A 19,005-nucleotide genomic window follows, 5' to 3' on the forward strand; every position below is an offset into this window, starting at 1 on the left:
TCTCTATATATAAATAGCAAATATACTTGTAAAATACACGTTCCTAACTCTATCCCTCAACCCATTTATATGGCATTTAGTTAAATTCGTGCCATAAACAAGCATTTATATTTTTAGGCAGAAACTAAAAACTGTTTCCCAAAAAAAAACTTCACTAAATATTATAATACATGAAATGGGCTAAGAACAATGCAATAGTCTATAACACAAAAATGTTCGCGAAAAGTGCATAAAACTAATGCAAAAATAAGAAAGAAATCAGGAATCGGAATCGGCATAGGAGTAGGAGTAAGAGAAATGAGCTGAGAAAAGGAAAGGGCCTGGGAGATGTGCGAGAAGCGGGCAAACCTCAACAACCCTCGTAAAACCCTTTGATGAAGCAGCAACAGCAACAGCAGTCAAAGCAGCAGCAGGGCGTGTGAGAGGGAGAGCGAGCGAGTAAAGGGAGATGCAAAGAGCGACTCACCCCTTTGGCTTTGTGTGCGTGTGCGTGTGTGTGTGAGTGTGCGTTCGACTACCTGGCATGGTCCGCCATTGCGATTCGTCTGTGGTGGTGTGGTGTTGTGGTGTGGTGTGAGTGTGAGGGCAGATGAATGAAGCGAGCGGCAGAGGCTGCTGCGTCGGCGTATAAAAGGCGAGCGCAACGTGCAGTCGAAATCAGTTAGCGTTCGACAACGTCAGCGTAGACACACAACACAGACAATTCGAGTCAGAGTCCGAGTCCGAGTACGAGTTCGAGTCACTTGCCAACTGTTTGAGCTACGCTTTGGATAACAATCGATAATCGACAACAACTTCAACACACACACACAGCACACATTCAACGACAGCAAGAATCATGCTGATGCACGAGAAACTCATGGCCGGGCAGTTCTTCGATCTCAAGACTGGTAAGTTTAGCCACGCCCCCGCTCTCTGAAATTTTGCCAGCATACTAAGACCGTCATTTTGCTCTCTTCCTCTCCCTCTCCCTCTACCGAACAGATCGCAAGCCAATGCTACATCATCATCACCACCATCAGCATCATCATCATCAGCTGCAACACAGCCAATTGCAGCAGTCGCATCAGCTGCATCATCATCAACAGCAGCAGCATCAGCAACAGCAACAACATCTTCAACATCATCAGCAGCAGCAACCACAAGCGCTGCCAAAAATGGATTTGTATGCCGCCTATGCCTATCAGCAACAGTTGCTTGGCAGCGCTGCCGCAGCGGCTGCTCTCAGTCAGCAACAGCAACAACAGCAGCCAGCCGTTGAGGTGTTGGACTTGTCGCGTCGCTGCGACAGCGTGGAGACGCCACGCAAGACGCCTTCGCCGTATCAGACCAACTACAGTTATGGCAGCGGCTCGCCCGCCGCCTCGCCCACAGCAGGAATCCCCAGCAATCTGTTGTACTCTGCCCAAGCAGCAGTTGCCCAACAACAACAGCAGCAGCAGCAGCAACAGCAGCAGCAACAACAACAGCAGCTGGCCACACTCTATCCTGCCTTGTACTATGGCGTCAAGCAGGAGCCCAGCCAGTCGTCCACAGCCAAGTCAACAGCCACAGCCACCGCCACCGCAAGTTTGCTGCAAACGTTTGCTGCCGCTTCGGCTGCAGCAGCAGCAGCGGCTGCTGCCTCGGCGGGTGCGTTGCCATTGTCGCCACGTCCCGCCAGCAATGCGAGCACCATGCAAATCGATGTGCTCGAACCGCCGCAATCGCCTCCAGCGCCAACCAGCACCAACAACAACAGCAACAGCAACACAAGCACACCAACCAGCAGCACAACAGCAACATCGCTGGCAAACAACAACAACACAGCAACTGTGGCTGCCGATTGCAAGAGCACACGTCCCTTCAAGGCCTTTCCACGTGATCCACTGGTGATTGCGGCCAACTTCGCTGCCACCGATGTGCTGCTCGATAATCCCCGCGTGGAACGCTACACGGAGTATCGCAAGCGTGTGCTCGAGCAAATCCGCAGCTCCAATGGCGGCTCACGCACCGTGACGAACCCCAAGATGCGACGCACCAACTCTCGCAGCGGCAGCGTCAACGAGGGCAGCTCCTCGAACAACAACAGCGAGAGCGAGGATCGTGCGGCAGCCGAAGAGTCGAGCGATTGTGATTCGCATGCCGGTGGCAACTATGAGAAGCTGTCGACAAACTCTGGCAACTCTGGCTCATCGACAACAACAGCGGCTGCTGCAGCGGGCAACTTGAGCGCCATCATTGGCGGCGGACCCGGTCAGGTGAAGGATGCCGCCTACTATGAGCGACGCCGCAAGAACAATGCGGCGGCCAAGAAATCGCGCGATCGTCGTCGCATCAAGGAGGATGAGATTGCCATTCGGGCTGCGTACTTGGAGCGTCAGAACATTGAGTTGTTGTGCCAGATCGATGCGCTCAAGGCGCAACTGGCCGCCTTTACCGCCAAGGTGGCAGTCTAAGGGGGGGGCAGCGATAACACACACTACGATCGATAACAATATCGATAACGATACGCTGCTTGTTGCGTTGAACGCCTGCGAGTCCAACTTTCATTTTTTTTTTTTTTTTGCTTTCTACTGCGTCAAAGGGGCAGCATATCTGTGAATAATTTCAAACTTTAACTTCACACACACACACACACACACAAACACACACACAATTTAATCATAATCATAGTAGCGCAATAAGCACATTTTTTTTCTCATTCTCTTCATGCATTTAAGTAATTTAAGTTCTTGCGTTTGTAAAATGTAGTTTGTAAGCGATTCTCGCAAAATCTCACCAGTTAATTAATATGTACATGTATATGCGAATCACTCTGTATACCTAATTATCCCATTTGTATAGTACAAGCTAGTTAGTAAGTGATATTTTTTTCATATCCTATAAGAAATAATAAACAACGTTTGAAAACTAAAATTGCAAAGTATTTATAATTAATATTCCGGTCAATTGAATAGATCTAAATATATATATATCGGTAAAAAAATATAATGAATAATTTTCTCTCAATGATCTCTCGCTTATAACGAACATTTTCATGTTTGGGTGGCGCCATCTGTTGTACACGCAACTAGCCGAAGTTTTGTAGCAATCAGCTTAATTACAGTTACAGGTGATTGATGAGTGACAGAATTTAAAAATCATATGTAACGAATTTTTGGATTCTGTTTTCATTTTGATTTTTATTTCGTTGTTTGCATTTGTTTTTCTTTTGACATTTTTTGTTTTTGTTCTTTTTGTTTGATATTAGTTTTATTTAGTTGGTTAGTTTACATTATTGTTGCTTTTTCTTGTTATTATTGATTCTATTTTAATTTTTGATTAAAGTCGTTTATTAAAATATATGTACGTATGTGTACGCATGTATATTAGTTAATATATATTTATATCCAAATCTGTGTAAATATATTGTTGTTGTTACATTTGTTGTTGAACTCTGCCTTTTGGACAAACTGTTCTCTTGCTAACACACTGTTGTCCTTCTTGTTCCTGATACTTCTATTTTATAATATTTTCGCTCTTGTGTTGTTGACTTTTGCTGTTGATGTTGTTGCTGCTGCTGTCAGTTTTCATTTGTGATGATGCAATCTTTTTCATGTGTTTGCCACTCCCTACAGAGTCTCCCCGAAGGCCATCAGATCCCTCTGCATATTCATGTCAACTTGGCGAGCCATCTGCAAAACGAAAAGGAAAGAAATTCCTATATAATATCGAGCCAGGTATTATACATATTTATATACTATTTACCGCTTCGCGTCGACGACGCTCCTGCTCGACTAGCCGCTGCACCGCACGCTTAGCAGACACGCGATGCTGTGGCGAATCCTGTTCCTGACCGGACGATGCCTTGATGTCCGCCAGTCGAGATGTTTGCGGCTGTGAATAATTCACGCATTTCCTGACAACAAATGGGAACAAGTTACATCATTAGATCGATTAACTCCTCATCATTAACATAGTAAATGAGTCATATAGAACAAAAAAGAAAGTTGAGTTTCCTTTGCTTATTAAATCGAGAAAATAAGAACAATTCTGCACTGCCAAAAATTGATCAAAAACTTGGCCTATAACGTGTTTTTGATTATTGTGATGATATTTTTCTTACCGTCCGCTTTCTGCTGCCACGGAGGCTGCATGTTGAGCCTGGCCATTGCGGGTGCCTTGATATCCTTTGCCTGGAGTTGTTTTGCTCCTTGTGACAGGCCCATTGCCAATGCCGCTGTTGCTGCTGCTGCTGCTGCTGGCGGCAACAGACTTGCGACGCTTGCGTTGCTGCTCCTTTTCGGTCCCCTCCTCCCTTTGGTGTTTCTTCACCTTCTCAGCCGACTCGAGCAACTTGAGGCGAACGCGTTCTTTGGCTTTGTTGCAGGATTGCTGGACTGAGTCCATTGCCGGTTTCGCTTTGCTCGACGTTGTCGCCGTATTCTCTATTGATGCCAGCAATGACGATGAGCGGTCATCCTTCAAATTTGGCTGGTTGGCCATCTTAAGGTTCTGAGCAAAGCCAGCGTTACCAGCCACATGCATCTTTAATTCGAAAGTCGATTGCTGTGGCGGTAACATCTTCTGCTGCTGTCGGTATTGTTGTTGTTGCTGTTGCTGCTGCAGCTGCTTTTGGCGATGTTCTTGCCAAAGCTGCTGCTGCTGTTGCCATTGCTGTTGCTTTTTACTAGTCTGTCGCTGTTCTTGCTGCTGCTGCTGATGTTGCTGGAGATGTTTTTCTTGCTGCTGCTGCTGATGATGTTGCTGCAAATGCAAACGATCTTGATGCTGCAACTGTTGTTGCTGATGCGGTTGCTGTTGCCGTTTCTGCTGTTGTTGCAGACCAAATTGTTGCTGCTGTTGCCAGTTACCCGTTGGCTGCTGCTGCTGCTGCTGTTGCATTAAATGCGAATCGTGGGACATTAAAAAGCCTGCACAGTTGGTGTTGTGTTTTGTTGTGTTGTGAAATCGCGGTATTTAAACATACGGACGAACGGACTCAGCTAGTGATGATTTAAAATATATGTATACACTTTGTGGGATTCTTTCCTTCTTTAAGTAAATTGTAGTATTGTTGCAGTTGTTTTTTGTTTTTGTATTTGTTTTAAGAGAATTTCGAAATTTATTATTTGTTTAGAGCTACTTACATTGCTTCCATTTGAATCAAGTGATCTTCTTGCGTGGTGGCGGCTCAATATCATCGCCTGAAATTTAAAGAAATTATAATAAAGTATTAGTAAATGATGTTCGAAATTATGTTACGCAAAATTCAAAATAAACATTAAAAGGTCAAAAAAGGTGCAAAATGAAAGAGCACATAATATGGGTATGATAAATGAATCGAATGGATGTTTTTAATTAATATGAGTGAGTTAATTTGCTGCATTTGGTGTTTTTTGAATAATTAACTTTAATTTCTGTAATTAATGGAATGCAAATGTGAAAGAGCATGGAGAAGGAATGGGAGTGAAATGTGCTTGCCCAAAAAAGTATGCTACAAAATGTGTCGGATTTGTGGCTGAGCGCTTGAGTGTGTCGAAAGCTGACTGCTATGGACAGGCTCAATGAATATTAAAACTCTGATTGGAAGGAGACGAAAACTGTTGACGACTAGCAAAAATAGTAAAATTAAAATAGGTAGATATATATACATATATGTACACGATATTGATGTTTGACTTTGATCTATTAGTGCGTGTGTAGGACAGTCAATTGTAAATTTCTACTTTGATTTTGTTTGTTGCAACAGAAAAACACTGTTGTTGTTGCATTAGGTATGCAAAAGAGGAGCACTGCATCTAATTGTTGTTGTAGCTGTTGTTGTTGTTTGTGGTCTCGGTTTAGTTACAAACTTACAATATGGCTTACGTGTTTTTTTGCGCAAACACGACGCCACATAGCTTTCAAGCTCGCGCAACGTCGATGGCTTTAGTGTCTCAAAATCGACCTCAATCTCATCCGGATTTGAGTCGCGCAGCGATGGCTCCCGATTTTGTATAATGTGCAGCACACGTCCCAGTTTGTCACCTGTTTTGGATAGATAACAAGTTGAAGTATGAATGAACATAAAAAAAGATATTTCGTCACTCTTACCTGGCAGCTTATGAATTTCGAGCGAGAGCTGTCGCTTCTCATCGTACGACATGAACTTGACGGTGGCATCCTTCTCCTGCGAATCAAAGTTCATCAACTGGCTGGACTTACTTTTGCTGATGTCGCGCTCACTGACAGTTCCAGTGTCGGTGCTGCTGCTACTCTTCTTTTTCTCATTCCGCTTCTTTCTGGCCTTCTTTCTGGCCATTTCCTCGAACAATTTGTTGATCTCCTTCCTTAGTTCTAGCGCCTTCGATTCAAGGACTTTCAGTTTGGCGATGTATGCCTTAGAGGAATTTGATTCGTCATCCGAGTCACTTGTATCATCGCTGGACAATTGCAAAACATTTGCGTTCGGATTACAGAATGCCATACTTATAAAAGATAAGGAACGATATCGAAGACGATGTTTGAAAGTTGAACGTTCACACAAAAAACGTAGCACAAAATCAAAAAGAAAAATTTATAGCTTTAACTGGTAAATCTTATTTTTTTGCTTCCAAGTTATGTTGTAGTCAATTCGCTCAGAATTTTTTATAGCAACATTGACACTTTTGACAAACAGAACGAGCTCTGACTAAAGAAAGAAAAATATGGGTTGCTTAGATATAAATTATTGCTAGCTCTTAAAATGATTATTTGAAACTTTTTAGCATTCGTGACGAGTTTAGCAACAACTATCTATACAAATCTTGGCGAGATCCCAGGTTAAATACCAGACGAATATAGAACATTTCTGTTGGCCTAGTAGAAAATTAAAAGCTTCGATAATTCTGGATAGGATTTCTTAAAAAAACACCACGTGGAGCAAGTGAAGTAACAGGCGAACATAATTGAGCAGCAAGTGGATTATTCTCAAAATGCAACCAAATATTCCTTGCTGTCATTGGTCCGTTTCTCAGAACGTGTGCTCTTGTAATGTGGAGCCTAAGAGTGAGAGTACAAGAGCGTGCATCTGATGGACTAGATTTAAAACACGTGACGGAAGTAACTTTGTCTGCAGCCACCTCCTAAACACTTCTATTGGCCTAGTAGAAATAAAAGAAAATTATTAAAATTCTAGACAGGATTTCAAAGTTATATGCCATGTGGAGCATCTGAAGTTCCAGGCGAACGTTGTTAATGAGTAAATGGATTCGACCTGCAGGAACTGAGAGCTTTGTGAATCTCTCAAGATTAGAGAACATGGTGCAATTGACTTACATTGACTATCATTGCTTTCTGCTGATTTATGTTGGTCTGGTATTTCACTTGATGATTTAATACTTTTGGCCGTTCTTAACAAGTTGAAAGTCCCCAAAATTTATGCCAATCTTGACAAGATTCCTTATGAAATACCAGGCGAACATAATAGAGTATCAAGAGGATCCATTTCGAAATGCTATCAAATATGCCTTGCTGCCATTCGTCAGTATGAGAAACTTACAACAATTTTGCATTTTCAGATTAATCCATTTACTACTCAATTGTGTTCGTCTGGTATTTTACTTGCTCCACGTGGTAATGTGCCAGGGATCTCCAAAATTATTAGTTGTTGTTTGGGATTTCCAAATCGTTAAGAACGCCCAAAAGTACCAAATCATCATTTCAAATACCAGGCCAACATAAGTAAGCAGCAAGCAATGATAGTTAATGAAAGTCAATTACACAACGTGCTCTAGTTATGAGATCACAGAGTTGGACAAATCCACTTACTAATTAATTATGTTCGCCTGGTACTTCAAATGCTTCACGTGGCATCTAACTTTGAAATCCTGTCTAGAATTTTAATAATTTTCTTTTATTCTACTAGGTCAACAGAAGTGTTTAGGAGGTGGCTGCAGAGCCACATGTAACATGAGATCCACGCTCTCGTAATCCCGCTTTTAGGCTCCACATACAAGAGCACATGCTCTGAGAAACTGACCAATAAAAGCAAGGCATATTTGGTTGCATTTCTAGATGAATCTTCTTGCTGCTCAATTATGTTCGCCTGGTACTTCACTTGCTCCACGTGAGCAAGGGATCTTGCCCACTTGAATGTACAAAAAAAGTTATATATTTATCAACAGCAAGCTATAATACAAAAAGTCAATTGCACCATGTGATTGATCTAGCTGTGAGAGGATCGCAGCAAACTCTTATGCTCCCACTCTTAGGATCCACATATATGAGCACACCGAATGAGAAATTAACCAATCGAAACAAAACATATTTGGCTGTATTTCCAGATCAATCCACTTACTACTCATTTATGTTTGCCTGGTACTTCAGATGCTCCCAATTGAATTTTTTTTGTAGTTGTTGCGGACTTGACGTCGTCAATCGAATGCGTGTGATGAAGGATGGAGAGAGGTAGGAAGAGGGGAATCACCTACTAATGGTGCCAAGTATTTCAGGACTGATTGGATGACTTTGCCTTTTTTCCTATGGCTAACACCAGTTACCTATAGATGTTTTGTGACACAGTTTCTTAAATGCGCACATTTTTCCTATGCAAACATTCTGAATATTAATTTTATTTTAGTAACTGCTGATATTACGTCACCTATATGTAAATATATACTATAAAGTTGGCTTCTTCTTCATTATATACTCTTAGTCAATATGGCCTATTGCTTGCTGCTGATTTATGCTCGCCTGGTATTTCTCTTGATGATTTAACATAGTACTTTTTGGCGATCGTAACGATTTTAAAGCTCTCACTCTGCCTTCTTCTCTATAGTCAAACATAACGCATTTTTTATTCTGTTTTCATTTCGATTTTTATTTTGTTGTTCGTTTTTTTTTTTTTGTGTTGTTATTTTTTTGTTCTTGTTGCTTTCATCGGCCTCGTTCATTTTCTTTCATTCTCGTTCATTCTCACATATTAATACTAAGTGTACGCATTAAAGATAAAATATGTGTTAATTGTTAATGTTCATGTCATTCATTAATTGTAGGTTCACTAAAAATGTTAAGTTTTGTTTTTGTTTTTTTTTTTTGTTTTTATTTTTGTTTTCTTGTTTTTCATTCATGTCCTTCAATTATATAATATTACATGCTAGTCTTACTGAACGCTTGCATCGTCTCAATTTGTATTTGTTTTTCGGTTTTCGATTTTCTTTTTTATGTTTTCTGTTTTCTGTTTGTTTTATATTATTTTCATTTAGTTAATTAGTTTACATAATTAGTATATACTTGTGTGTATGTGGTTCCATTTCGCATTTAAATAGTAATTATGTATGTTATGTATTTTTGTTACTTGTTAGTTTGCTTCTTGTTTTTATTGAGTTTCTTTTATTTTCTTTATATAAGGCTAAATCGTTTACTAAATTGATTTTTCGCTATATGTTTGTGTATGTTAATATATATGTGTGTGTATGCATGTATATTACATGGGGGATCTGTGTGATCTCCGAAACTTGGTTCACGTTCTCTCAAGTTATTTAACAAAATGTTGACAACAATTAATTGCTAAAAATGCCAGACCAGCGAATATGCGGTTGGCCCATGGACAAGGCTACAATTTCTCAATTAGTTTGATGCGCATTCGTCTCTCGTACGTACTACAAACATATATACTATGCTTTATGTATGTATGTATGTATGCATCTCTGTTAAAATACAAGGTAGTAAGTATAAGAGTTTATGTATGTATGTATGTTGGTATGGATAGTAAGGAAAACTGTTTTCATTTATTTTGGTTTTTTTTTTCTTGTTTTTGTATCTTTATTTTTTTTTTAGGTTTTTTCGTAAATTTATTTTGTTGTTTTTTTTTTTGTATGTATATATTTGTTTAATGATATTTTTCTTTTATTCTCAATTAAATGCTAAAATTAATTATACAAAAAAAAAGTTGTGTATTTATATAAATGTATCGATATATATGTATATGTATAGATATATATCTATGTTTATATAGTATATATATATATGTATATAATGTGTGTATGTTTATAAAGAGAAAGGGTGTACGTATATCTAAAAAGAAAGCTAATTTACACAAATACAAGTGACATTTTAAGGGATAACAACATAAGTATAGAGGGCGTGTACTAGGGCGGTTCTGTGTGTGTGTGTGTGTGTGTGTGTGTGTGTGTGTGTGTGTGTGTGTGTGAGGAAAAGGGATAGATGGTTGATTATTCACACGCACAGACAGACAGACATTTAGACCACCTGATCGATTATATACAAACACACTTACACATGCACTTAAGAACAAAATGCAGCTGCAGACAAAATAAAATGGTAAAAGAAAAACATATGCAAAGTGTCGTATGCCCCCCCGCCCACGCACCCCCCGATTCTAAACGCTAAACACTATAACTATAATTTAGCATAATTATACAAGTTGAATTTTTACTAAATCATGTGCATTATACAAATATACTTGGACCGCATTGCAATTGCGTCATTATTTCCACTTTCCGATTCCGTTTTCGATTTCGATTCTGCGCTTCTCGTTCTTCCTCGTCTTCGTCATCGTCTTCGTTTGTTTATTATTACTTTTGTGTTTTTGTTTCATTTGCTGAGCGCGCCACTAAGCCACACACTGGTTACATTAACTAAATATATTTTTGTATATATGTATGTATACAATATGTATATATGGATGTATAGCAAACAGTATATATGTAAGAGATAAAATGGTATTGGTATTGGTGTTTGAATTGCTATTGATATTGGTCTGGTTATGGTCTCTGCTATTGCTATTGCTATTCATAGTCATATAGTAGTATTATGTACATGTTTTGTTTTTGTTTTGTTTTTTATTCGCTTCAACTGAAGAGCATAATGGAAGTACATTCACATTCACATTCACATCTTTGCACATTTCTGTGCAGCGTATGCAGTATAAGAGACACGGTATAAGAGAAATGTCCTCAACGCCAAGCTACTATGATACTATTTATTGATCCTAATTTCAAAAGTTGCAAAATGTAGAAAAATAACTATTTCATTCTTTCCCCCCCACCCCACACAAAACCCCAGTTGACGATTCCAATTCGAGATGTATCGTTATCGTTATCGTTATCTAAGGGAAATGTCTCTATGACTTTGAGCATCATATTCTATGGCAGCTAGTAGGCTATAAAAGCTATACGTATTTTGTTGATTTATGCAGATGTAACAAATAACTTCGAATAACCAGAAATAAAAAACAAGAGTGGGGAGTACTATTTACATATTGCATGCATCGATTATAGTATAACGATTGCTAAGAGGAGTTGAAATTAAAATGAAAGAAACGCCATTTGGCTAAACAAATAATTTATGAACGGCTCTCTGTTGATTTGCGTCTTCCAGTTGTTGGATGTGATGAATTTTCTGTTGTTTTATCTTTTTGCATTCTGTTCTTTTATTCTAGTTTTATTTGTATCACACTCACACACACACACACACTTGCACACGCACATACGCTCAAGATAAATGATGTAAGAGATGTATGAATTATTTGACTTTGTTTCAATAAACAATTTTCAATACTACTTAAGAACTACATTTTTTTTTGTCTTCTCTTTATTGTGTTTTGTCTATGTATCAGTGTGTGTGTGTGTGAATGTGTGTTGCTTATTAATTACAATTGATAAATTACAAATTTGTTGTCACAATATGATGTACATTTATTTCTATCGCTTGCTTGCGTGGCCAATTTTCCCCCCGTGTGTGTGTCAAACAGTGATGCCAATATTTTCCATAAAATAAAAGGAATGAAAAAGAAGACAAACAATTATTGATCTTTATCGTCATTTGATCGCCATTAAAATGCACAGCCAATGAATAAATATGTTATTAATCAAACTTGTGTTTTTTTTTTGTTGAGTGATCAACTGGCTGAACTTTAAACATAGCTAACGCAGCTTTTTTGTCAAGATTTCACTATGCTGAACACGATGCGCTTTGCACGGATTTTGTCGACATGTGTTGCCCACTTATTTGATCTATTGTGCAATATATGCGACAATTTGTAATAGGCTCGATTCATCTCAACACATCGACAGCTTATAAAATCTGGCAGTTGATCGTTTCGAGATCGAGATAATAGTGCGCAAAATAGCGAGATGCCAAGCTGTTTTTTCGAAGAATATTTTGTAATAAAAATTGTTTCATAATATACATAATTGATAAATTATCTAATTCTAAATAAAAGGGTTACAGATTTTCATGTAGGCGATGTTTGATATTATTCCCAGACTAAAATATTTGAAGACGGGATGAATCTGTCCGGAAAAGGGTCAAATTGGCATCACTGGTGTCCAAAAACTATACAATCAATTAAATTAGGTTTAAAAATTGGACTTCTCTTATTATTTGTTGTTGTTAATGTTGATGTTGTTTGTATATATGCACTTATAACATTAAATTAGGTAACAATTCTAAAAAAAAAAAAAAAAAATTAATCGTATTGGTTGTTCTTTATCATAATATTAGAACTTAAACGCCTACAAATCAATAATCAATATTACAATTTATATATATTAATAGATTATAAATGTATATTAATAATAATGTATAAAAAAAAACTACTTGGTTTTTTCCTTTTTTTGTTTTATTTTTGTTTGTTTTTTTTTGTTGTTGTTTAGTGTAACCAAAGGAAATATGCCTTCTTTGTTAGGATTTGTTTTCCGCTACTCGTTCTCTTTCTTTCGCTTTCGCTTTCTCTTTCTGTTTCTCTGCTGAAGACACGAAATCGTCGTCGTCTACTTCATCTTCATAATTATTGCTCTGATTGTGTTACATTTTGTTTGCTATTTGTTGTGTCTACTGTTTGCTTTATGTGTTTTCCTCATGATGTCGTGTGCGCGCGTTTTTCTATTCATAGATACGCATAATACATATGCGAAACACACATGATGTTTGTTTTGTTGTTGTTGTTGTTGCTAGTGTTTATACTCGCTAATTGTAGTACGTATTTAAATATCTATGTATGTATCGCGTAACGTGTAACGAATAATTACTCTTAGACCATTGCTTATGCCTAACAACTGTTGTTGTCGTTGTCGTTATCGTTATCGACGTTGATGTATTTGCGCATCTAATGTGTAAATATGTATTGCTGTTGTAGTTGTTGTTGCTGATATTGTTGTTGTTGAAGTGCCAGCTCTGCCTTTTGATCAGGCTGTTGTCCTTCTTGATACTCATATTCTCTTACTCATAAGTTGTTGACTCTTGCTGTCACTTTCCTTTGCGATGATGTTGATGCTGATGATGTTCTTTTCCATGCGATCGACGCTTATGCGAATTCGACGAATGTGATTTGGCGACTGAGCTGCCGCTGTTCGATTTGGATTTGCTGTTTTTGCTGCTGTTATGATTGTAGTTGTTGTTGCTGTTGTTGTTGCTATTGTTGTTGTTGTTGTTGTTGTTGGTAGAGGACGACACAGCCGTCACGGCCGTTGCCTACAGCGTCTCCTCGAAGGCGGCCATTAGATCACTCTGCATATTCATGTCAATTTGGCCAGCCAGCTGAAAGGAATTTTGGATATGAAAACGAGCTCAGTTGATAGCATATTGTTGTGTTGTGTATTATTTACCGCCTCGCGTCGACGACGCTCCTGCTCGGCTTTACGCTGCTCCGCACGCTTAGCAGCCGCGCGATCCTGCGGCGATTGCTGCGCTGGCGAATTCTGTCCCTGACCGGGCGATGCTTTGATGTCCTCCAGCCGCGATATTTGCGGTTGTGAATCATGCACGCTTTTCCTGATGACACCAAATGCAAAATGTTACATTATAAAGTTATATATAATTGATATACAACAGATTAGAAAGACGTTTACGCTTGTTCAGATTGTTGCTCAATAATTACAACAAACGTGTTTCTGATGTTCGTTGTTTTTCTTACCGTCCGCTTTCCATGGTGCCCAGCGGCGAAGCAGCGAGCGCCGCTGCTGTTGCGGCAGCTGTGGCCTGTGCAGCGGCAACTGCTGCCACGGCGGCTGCATGTTGCGCCTGGGCATTGCTGGTCGCCTGATGCCCGTTGCCGGGAGCCGTGCCGCCCATTGTGGCAGCCCCAAGGCCAATGCCGCTGCCACCGCCACCGCTATTGCCACCTTGGCTATTGGAGCCGGTGATGAGGCCACTGCCACCGCCACCGCCGCCGCCGAGGCTGCTGTTGCTGTTGCTGCTGGCAGCGCCGCTGCCGACGCCGCTGTTGCTGTTGCTGCTGACATTGATGAGGGCGCTGCTGCTGAGGCTGCCGCCGCTGTTGGCGCCACCGAGAGTGCCGCCGCTGCCGCTGCCCGCACTGCCGGGTCCGTTGCTGTTGATGGAGTTGCTGCTGTTGTTGCCACCGCTGCCGCTGCCAATGCGCGACGCATCCGTTGCGCTGCTGCCGCCGCCGCCGCGCTCCCGATCGCCGCTGCTGCTCTGCTGCTGTGCCGTCGACTGTGACGAGGCATTGCCAACGCCGCTGCCGCCAGCGCCGCCGCCAGCATTGTTGCTGTTGTGACTGGAGGCAACACCGCTGCCCGCTGTGGCAGCCGCTGCCGCTGCTGCAGCCACTGCGGCCGATTGTGTGGTAACTGCGGCTGCTGCAGCTGCTGCTGCCGCTGCGGCTGCTGTGGCCGCTGCCGAGGACGATGATGATGACGATGAGGAGGAGGACTTGTGATGCTTGCGTTGCTGTTCCTTTTCGGCTGCCTCCTTTTGATGCTTTTTCTCCTTCTCGGCCGCCTCCAGCAACTTGAGGCGATCGCGTTCTTTCGCCTTGTTTCGGAACTGTTGGAATGAGTCCATTGCCGGTTTCGCCTTGCTCGACGTTGTCGCCGTATTCTGCGGCGAACTCGCCGATGCCAGCGACGACCATGAGCTGGCGTTCTTCAGATTCGGCTCGGCGGCCATCTTAAAGCCTTGCGCGAAGCCAGCGTTGCCAGCCGCATGCATCTTTAGATCGGAGGGTGATTGCTGTGGCGGCAACACCTTCTGATGCTGTTGCTGCTGCTGTTGTTGCTGATGTTGTTGTTGCAACTGTTGCTTGTCGGGCGGACTGGGCATCATGGATTCGATGGGTTTCGGTATGATTAGCATTTTGTTGGCCGCTTGACTGCCCTGTAGCTGCTGCACCAACTGTTGCTGTTGCTGCGCCAACTGTTGCTGCTGCTGTTGCTGCAGCTGGTGATGTTGCTGTTGCTGCTGCAAGTGCTGCTGCTGCTGTTGCAGATGTTGTTGATGCTGCAACTGCTGCTGCTGTTGCTGCTGTTGTTGCTGCTGCTGCTGTTGCTGGTGATCGTTATCCTTGTGCTTGTTGCTCGTCACATTGCTCATCATGAGCTGATCGAGCAGTGTCGCTGACATTGTGAGATTATCAAAGCCTGGCATACCACTAAAGTCTGGCACATTGTAGCCATTGTTGTGCGCCTGTTGCTGTTGTTGCTGCTGCTGCTGTGACTGATGGCCATGCTGCTGGCCATGTTGCTGCTGCTTTTGATAAGCTGTGGCTGACGCAATATCCAGATTAAAGATGGTATTATTCAGCAGATGATTACCATTCATTCCAGCCATATTCTCAGCTCCCTTCGTCAGCAACTCTGTCATATAATCAATGTGCTGCTGTTGTTGCTGTTGCTGCTGTTGTTGATGCGGCTGCTGTTGCTGTTGCAGGCCAAACTGTTGCTGTTGCTGCTGGTTACCCGTCTGTTGCTGCTGCTGCTGCTGCTGATGCATTAAATGCGAATGGTGGGACATTAAAAAGTTATCCTCCAGCGAAGATTTGCCCGTGGAGAAGGCGCTGCTCTCCATGGAGGCGAGCGACTCCTCCACAGGATCATCGAATTGCGGTATTTGCTTAAGGCCCGCGGCCAGCGAATCGCTTGACAATGCATCGCCGGTGCCAAGTGTTCCCGCTGCTGCTGCACCAGCTGCTGTTGTGTTGCTGTGTGTGCCAGTGTTGCTGTTGTTATTGTTACTGTTGCTGTTGTTGTTGTTGTTTGTGTTGGTGCTGTTGTTATTGTTGGCGGTGGCACCGGTTGAGGCCAAGGCGGCGCTTAACGCCGCATGATGGTCGCTCATCTCGGGCTGCTTGTGCAGATTGCTGGCAATCCGTATGCCACCAATGCTTCCCGACGACGCTGCCGCTGCAGCTGCTGCTGCTGAGCCACCATAAGCATGCGGAGGCAAACCTCCAGCTGCAGCTGCAGCTGCCGCCGCTGCTCCTGCGCCACCGGCCAACGCCTTGCCACCGCCAGCAAGCAGCTCGTTAACGCCAGCAGCTCCAGTTGCATGGCCATTCTTATGATGCACCTGCTGCTGCTGCTGCTGTTGTTGCTGCTGCTGCTGGGCATGCAACATGTTGCCACTGCCATAGCTGCCAGCCGGCGCTGTCTTGTTGTTGTTATTCAGCATGGCTGCCGCAGCCATTGGATTCACATTGTCCAGTAAGTCTAAACAAGTTACACACGCGACACATTTAGCGGAAGATTGGAGAGGAAAGAGAAACACAAAGTGATATACAGAGTTAGTCACAGTCTGAGATGATCGCATCCGATTTATATATACTCTAGCAGAGAACACTCTTAATAAACTCAGCTTTTGTCTGGGACTTGTATGCAAAGAGTTGCTGATAGTAATTTACACTTTCGATTGACTAACTAACTAGCTAGACATTTCTAATATCAACAGAATCAAATTACACATTTTATTGCTTACAAATTCATTTTGTTGTATATATCCTGAATAACCTACGGAAAGCAGCTTTGAAAACTGCGCTACGGCATTTCCTAGCATTACGAAAATAACTTAAAATTAAACAGAATATTCCTTAGCTGTCTAAGTGGTTCAAACACTTTTATTCAAAGTTTAATTTTCATGAAAGTTGAGGCAGTATTTTAGTTGCATCTATTATTAATTCAAAAATAGCTAGTCTTTTATGATGATACATGTAATATTTATAATGAATTTGTACTCAAAACTACTGTGAACAAAAGCGTTAAGGCTGTGGATCTTAAGCCCTGTTCTCAGATGAACTAAATAAATGATATTTCGCATTCCTATATATTTCGCAAGTTCAGAAACCTTTGTGTGCCTAAATTTGGCAAATTCATGGCCATTCGTCTATTAAACAAATAAAATTATTTAAAGAAACAGATTAACTCATGCTTTGCCTTTTTCTATGCAATTTTATTGCAACTGTGTTGCAATATTTCTATCATTTTAATCAATTGTATTTATCTTCACAAGAAAATACCTTCTTCTTATTGTTTTCAAATTTAACAACATTTCGTAAAATGTACCATTAAGCCTTATCGTTTCTGATAGAGTATTCAATCTTCGGCATGCCATTTCGCTTGTTGTACTCACTCATTTGTGATGTGGGCGTATTGGCCGACACTCGACTGTGCACGGCCGACATCATCTGTTCCACCCGATCCAGTTCCATTCTCGAGTTGCCGCCAGTAACGGACAGACTGAGCAAATTGCTGACCAAGCTGGGATTATTATTTACCTGTGAGTGTTGCCAGTTACCAGTTACCAGTCGATGGGATAGTACACAGAAACACACATGAGGCGAGACAAATTTGAAATTAAGTTTAAATTAATAGGAGCAAAAAAATGATATTAATAATACAGACAGAGGGGGGGACACACACAGTTTTGGTTAGATGAATAATTTAGTCGTAACAACCTACTATTAAAAACAAAATCGAAGTTTTCTTCAAAATTTCTTCATTTCGATTTAGAATACTATCGTATTTCCTATCTCCCTATATTGAAGCATTCTTTAACATTGTTCTAAAATTACGTTATTTACGTTAAAGAAAGAAGAAAGTTACAGCCAAGATTTGACTTAAATAGACCCTTCTTTAACTTCTATTGGAAATCTGGTCGTATTATCGTTATTAAATTTCATTCCTTAATATCGACATAAAATTTGGCTAATACGTATGAATCGACTTAATTTACGTGTTTGTTAAGTTATCATGAAATATTTTCAAAACTATTTAATAGACCCTTAAGACTTCAAAAGCGAAGGGTCGAAAAATCAGAAGGATACTTTACTCTATGATCGATCAGTGTTCCCCCTCTTGTAGAGAAAAGTATTATTGTAGTGTTGTGTGCATTGTATTTGTTTTGAAGGGAATTTCGAAATTTGTTAATAGTTTGGAGCTACTTACATTGCTTCCATTTGAATCACGTGATTTTTTCTTGCGCGGTGGCCGTTCAATATCCTCGCCTGAAATTTTATGAAATTACAATAAGCAATAAGTAAATGATGTGCAAAATACAACATATACATATTTATAGAGGTGTTAAGCAAAAATCAAGAATTTTAAAAATGTTAAGGAGGTGCAAAATGAAAAAGAGAAAATAATGTGAGGTATGGATTAATAACAATTGACGAAACGAATTGATGATTGTAATTGAAATGGGTTAGTTAATTTTTCAAATAATTGATTTCCAGAAAGTTGGATGAATGAATGAATGAATGGATGGATGGATGGATGGATGGATGGGTGCACTTATGGTAGAATATAAAGAAAAAGAATTTAAGAACGTGTTCTTGGTTCAAGAAATACCTCTTATGACAATTGTGGATCGCTGAAACCAATGTGAAGCAATTGTGGTACGGGCGGACAGCGGTAGTTGCGAATGTGTGATTACCGTTACTCACTTTTTCTCTCTCTCTCTCTCTCTCTCTCACACTCTTTCTTTTTCTCCCATTCTTACCCTCCCTATTTCCCTTAATTTCCCTCTCTAGCTGGAAATGTAAGAAAAATGGCGCGACAAAATTCCCTTTTTTGGTGGGGAATTCGAGCGAGGGAGGAGCTAGGGGGGAGGTGACCAACCAACCTTTCGTTTTCCAAAATACATCTCAGTAACATATAATATAATAATTGTTGTAATTGATATATATATAAAATATTCGTTGTGATCTTTTTTCATGTTTTTGTTTTTTTATGGGGTTATTTTTCTTTATGTATAGTTTATATATTTCGGTATTTTTTCAAGAGTTTCTTCTGTAAAAGCAAAAAAGCCACACCAAAAGAAATA

At 40.8% G+C, this 19,005-nt stretch overlaps 3 protein-coding genes across 11 annotated transcripts in view; 1 reads left to right on the plus strand and 2 right to left on the minus strand.

The window, feature by feature from the left end:
• Window positions 1–838: 838 nt before the first annotated feature.
• LOC117567597 (protein giant) lies at window positions 839–2,438 on the plus strand. Its single transcript, XM_034247685.1, has 3 exons — window positions 839–890; window positions 985–1,065; window positions 1,144–2,438. The coding sequence occupies exons 1-3, from the start codon at window positions 839–841 to the stop codon at window positions 2,436–2,438; spliced, it is 1,428 nt and encodes a 475-aa protein (XP_034103576.1).
• A 2,689-nt stretch (window positions 2,439–5,127) lies between these two features.
• LOC117577645 (bromodomain-containing protein 3-like) lies at window positions 5,128–6,573 on the minus strand. The gene is made up of 3 exons (XM_052004125.1): window positions 6,058–6,573; window positions 5,833–5,991; window positions 5,128–5,168 (listed from the first exon to the last, which is right to left on the minus strand). Exons 1-3 carry the CDS (start codon window positions 6,428–6,430, stop codon window positions 5,128–5,130), a joined length of 573 nt encoding a protein of 190 aa, XP_051860085.1. The 5' UTR covers window positions 6,431–6,573.
• Window positions 6,574–11,709: 5,136 nt separating this feature from the next.
• The window catches only part of LOC117577642 (homeotic protein female sterile), a 28,220-nt gene continuing 20,924 nt past the window's right edge, over window positions 11,710–19,005 (minus strand). For 8 of the 9 annotated variants that reach the window (XM_034262513.2, XM_034262512.2, XM_034262520.2 and 5 more), the window contains exons 9-13: window positions 18,129–18,187; window positions 17,314–17,458; window positions 13,862–16,397; window positions 13,554–13,719; window positions 11,710–13,485 (exon numbers count right to left, since the gene is read on the minus strand). In XM_034262513.2, the coding sequence (XP_034118404.1) occupies window positions 13,420–13,485; window positions 13,554–13,719; window positions 13,862–16,397; window positions 17,314–17,458; window positions 18,129–18,187 (2,972 nt within the window). In that variant the 3' untranslated portion in view covers window positions 11,710–13,419. The remainder of the gene's footprint in view (window positions 13,486–13,553; window positions 13,720–13,861; window positions 16,398–17,313; window positions 17,459–18,128; window positions 18,188–19,005) is intronic. The other variant, XM_052005520.1, reaches the window with a different exon arrangement.

The sequence above is a fragment of the Drosophila albomicans genome, chromosome X (assembly GCF_009650485.2).
Source record: "Drosophila albomicans strain 15112-1751.03 chromosome X, ASM965048v2, whole genome shotgun sequence".
Taxonomy (NCBI): domain Eukaryota; kingdom Metazoa; phylum Arthropoda; class Insecta; order Diptera; family Drosophilidae; genus Drosophila; species Drosophila albomicans.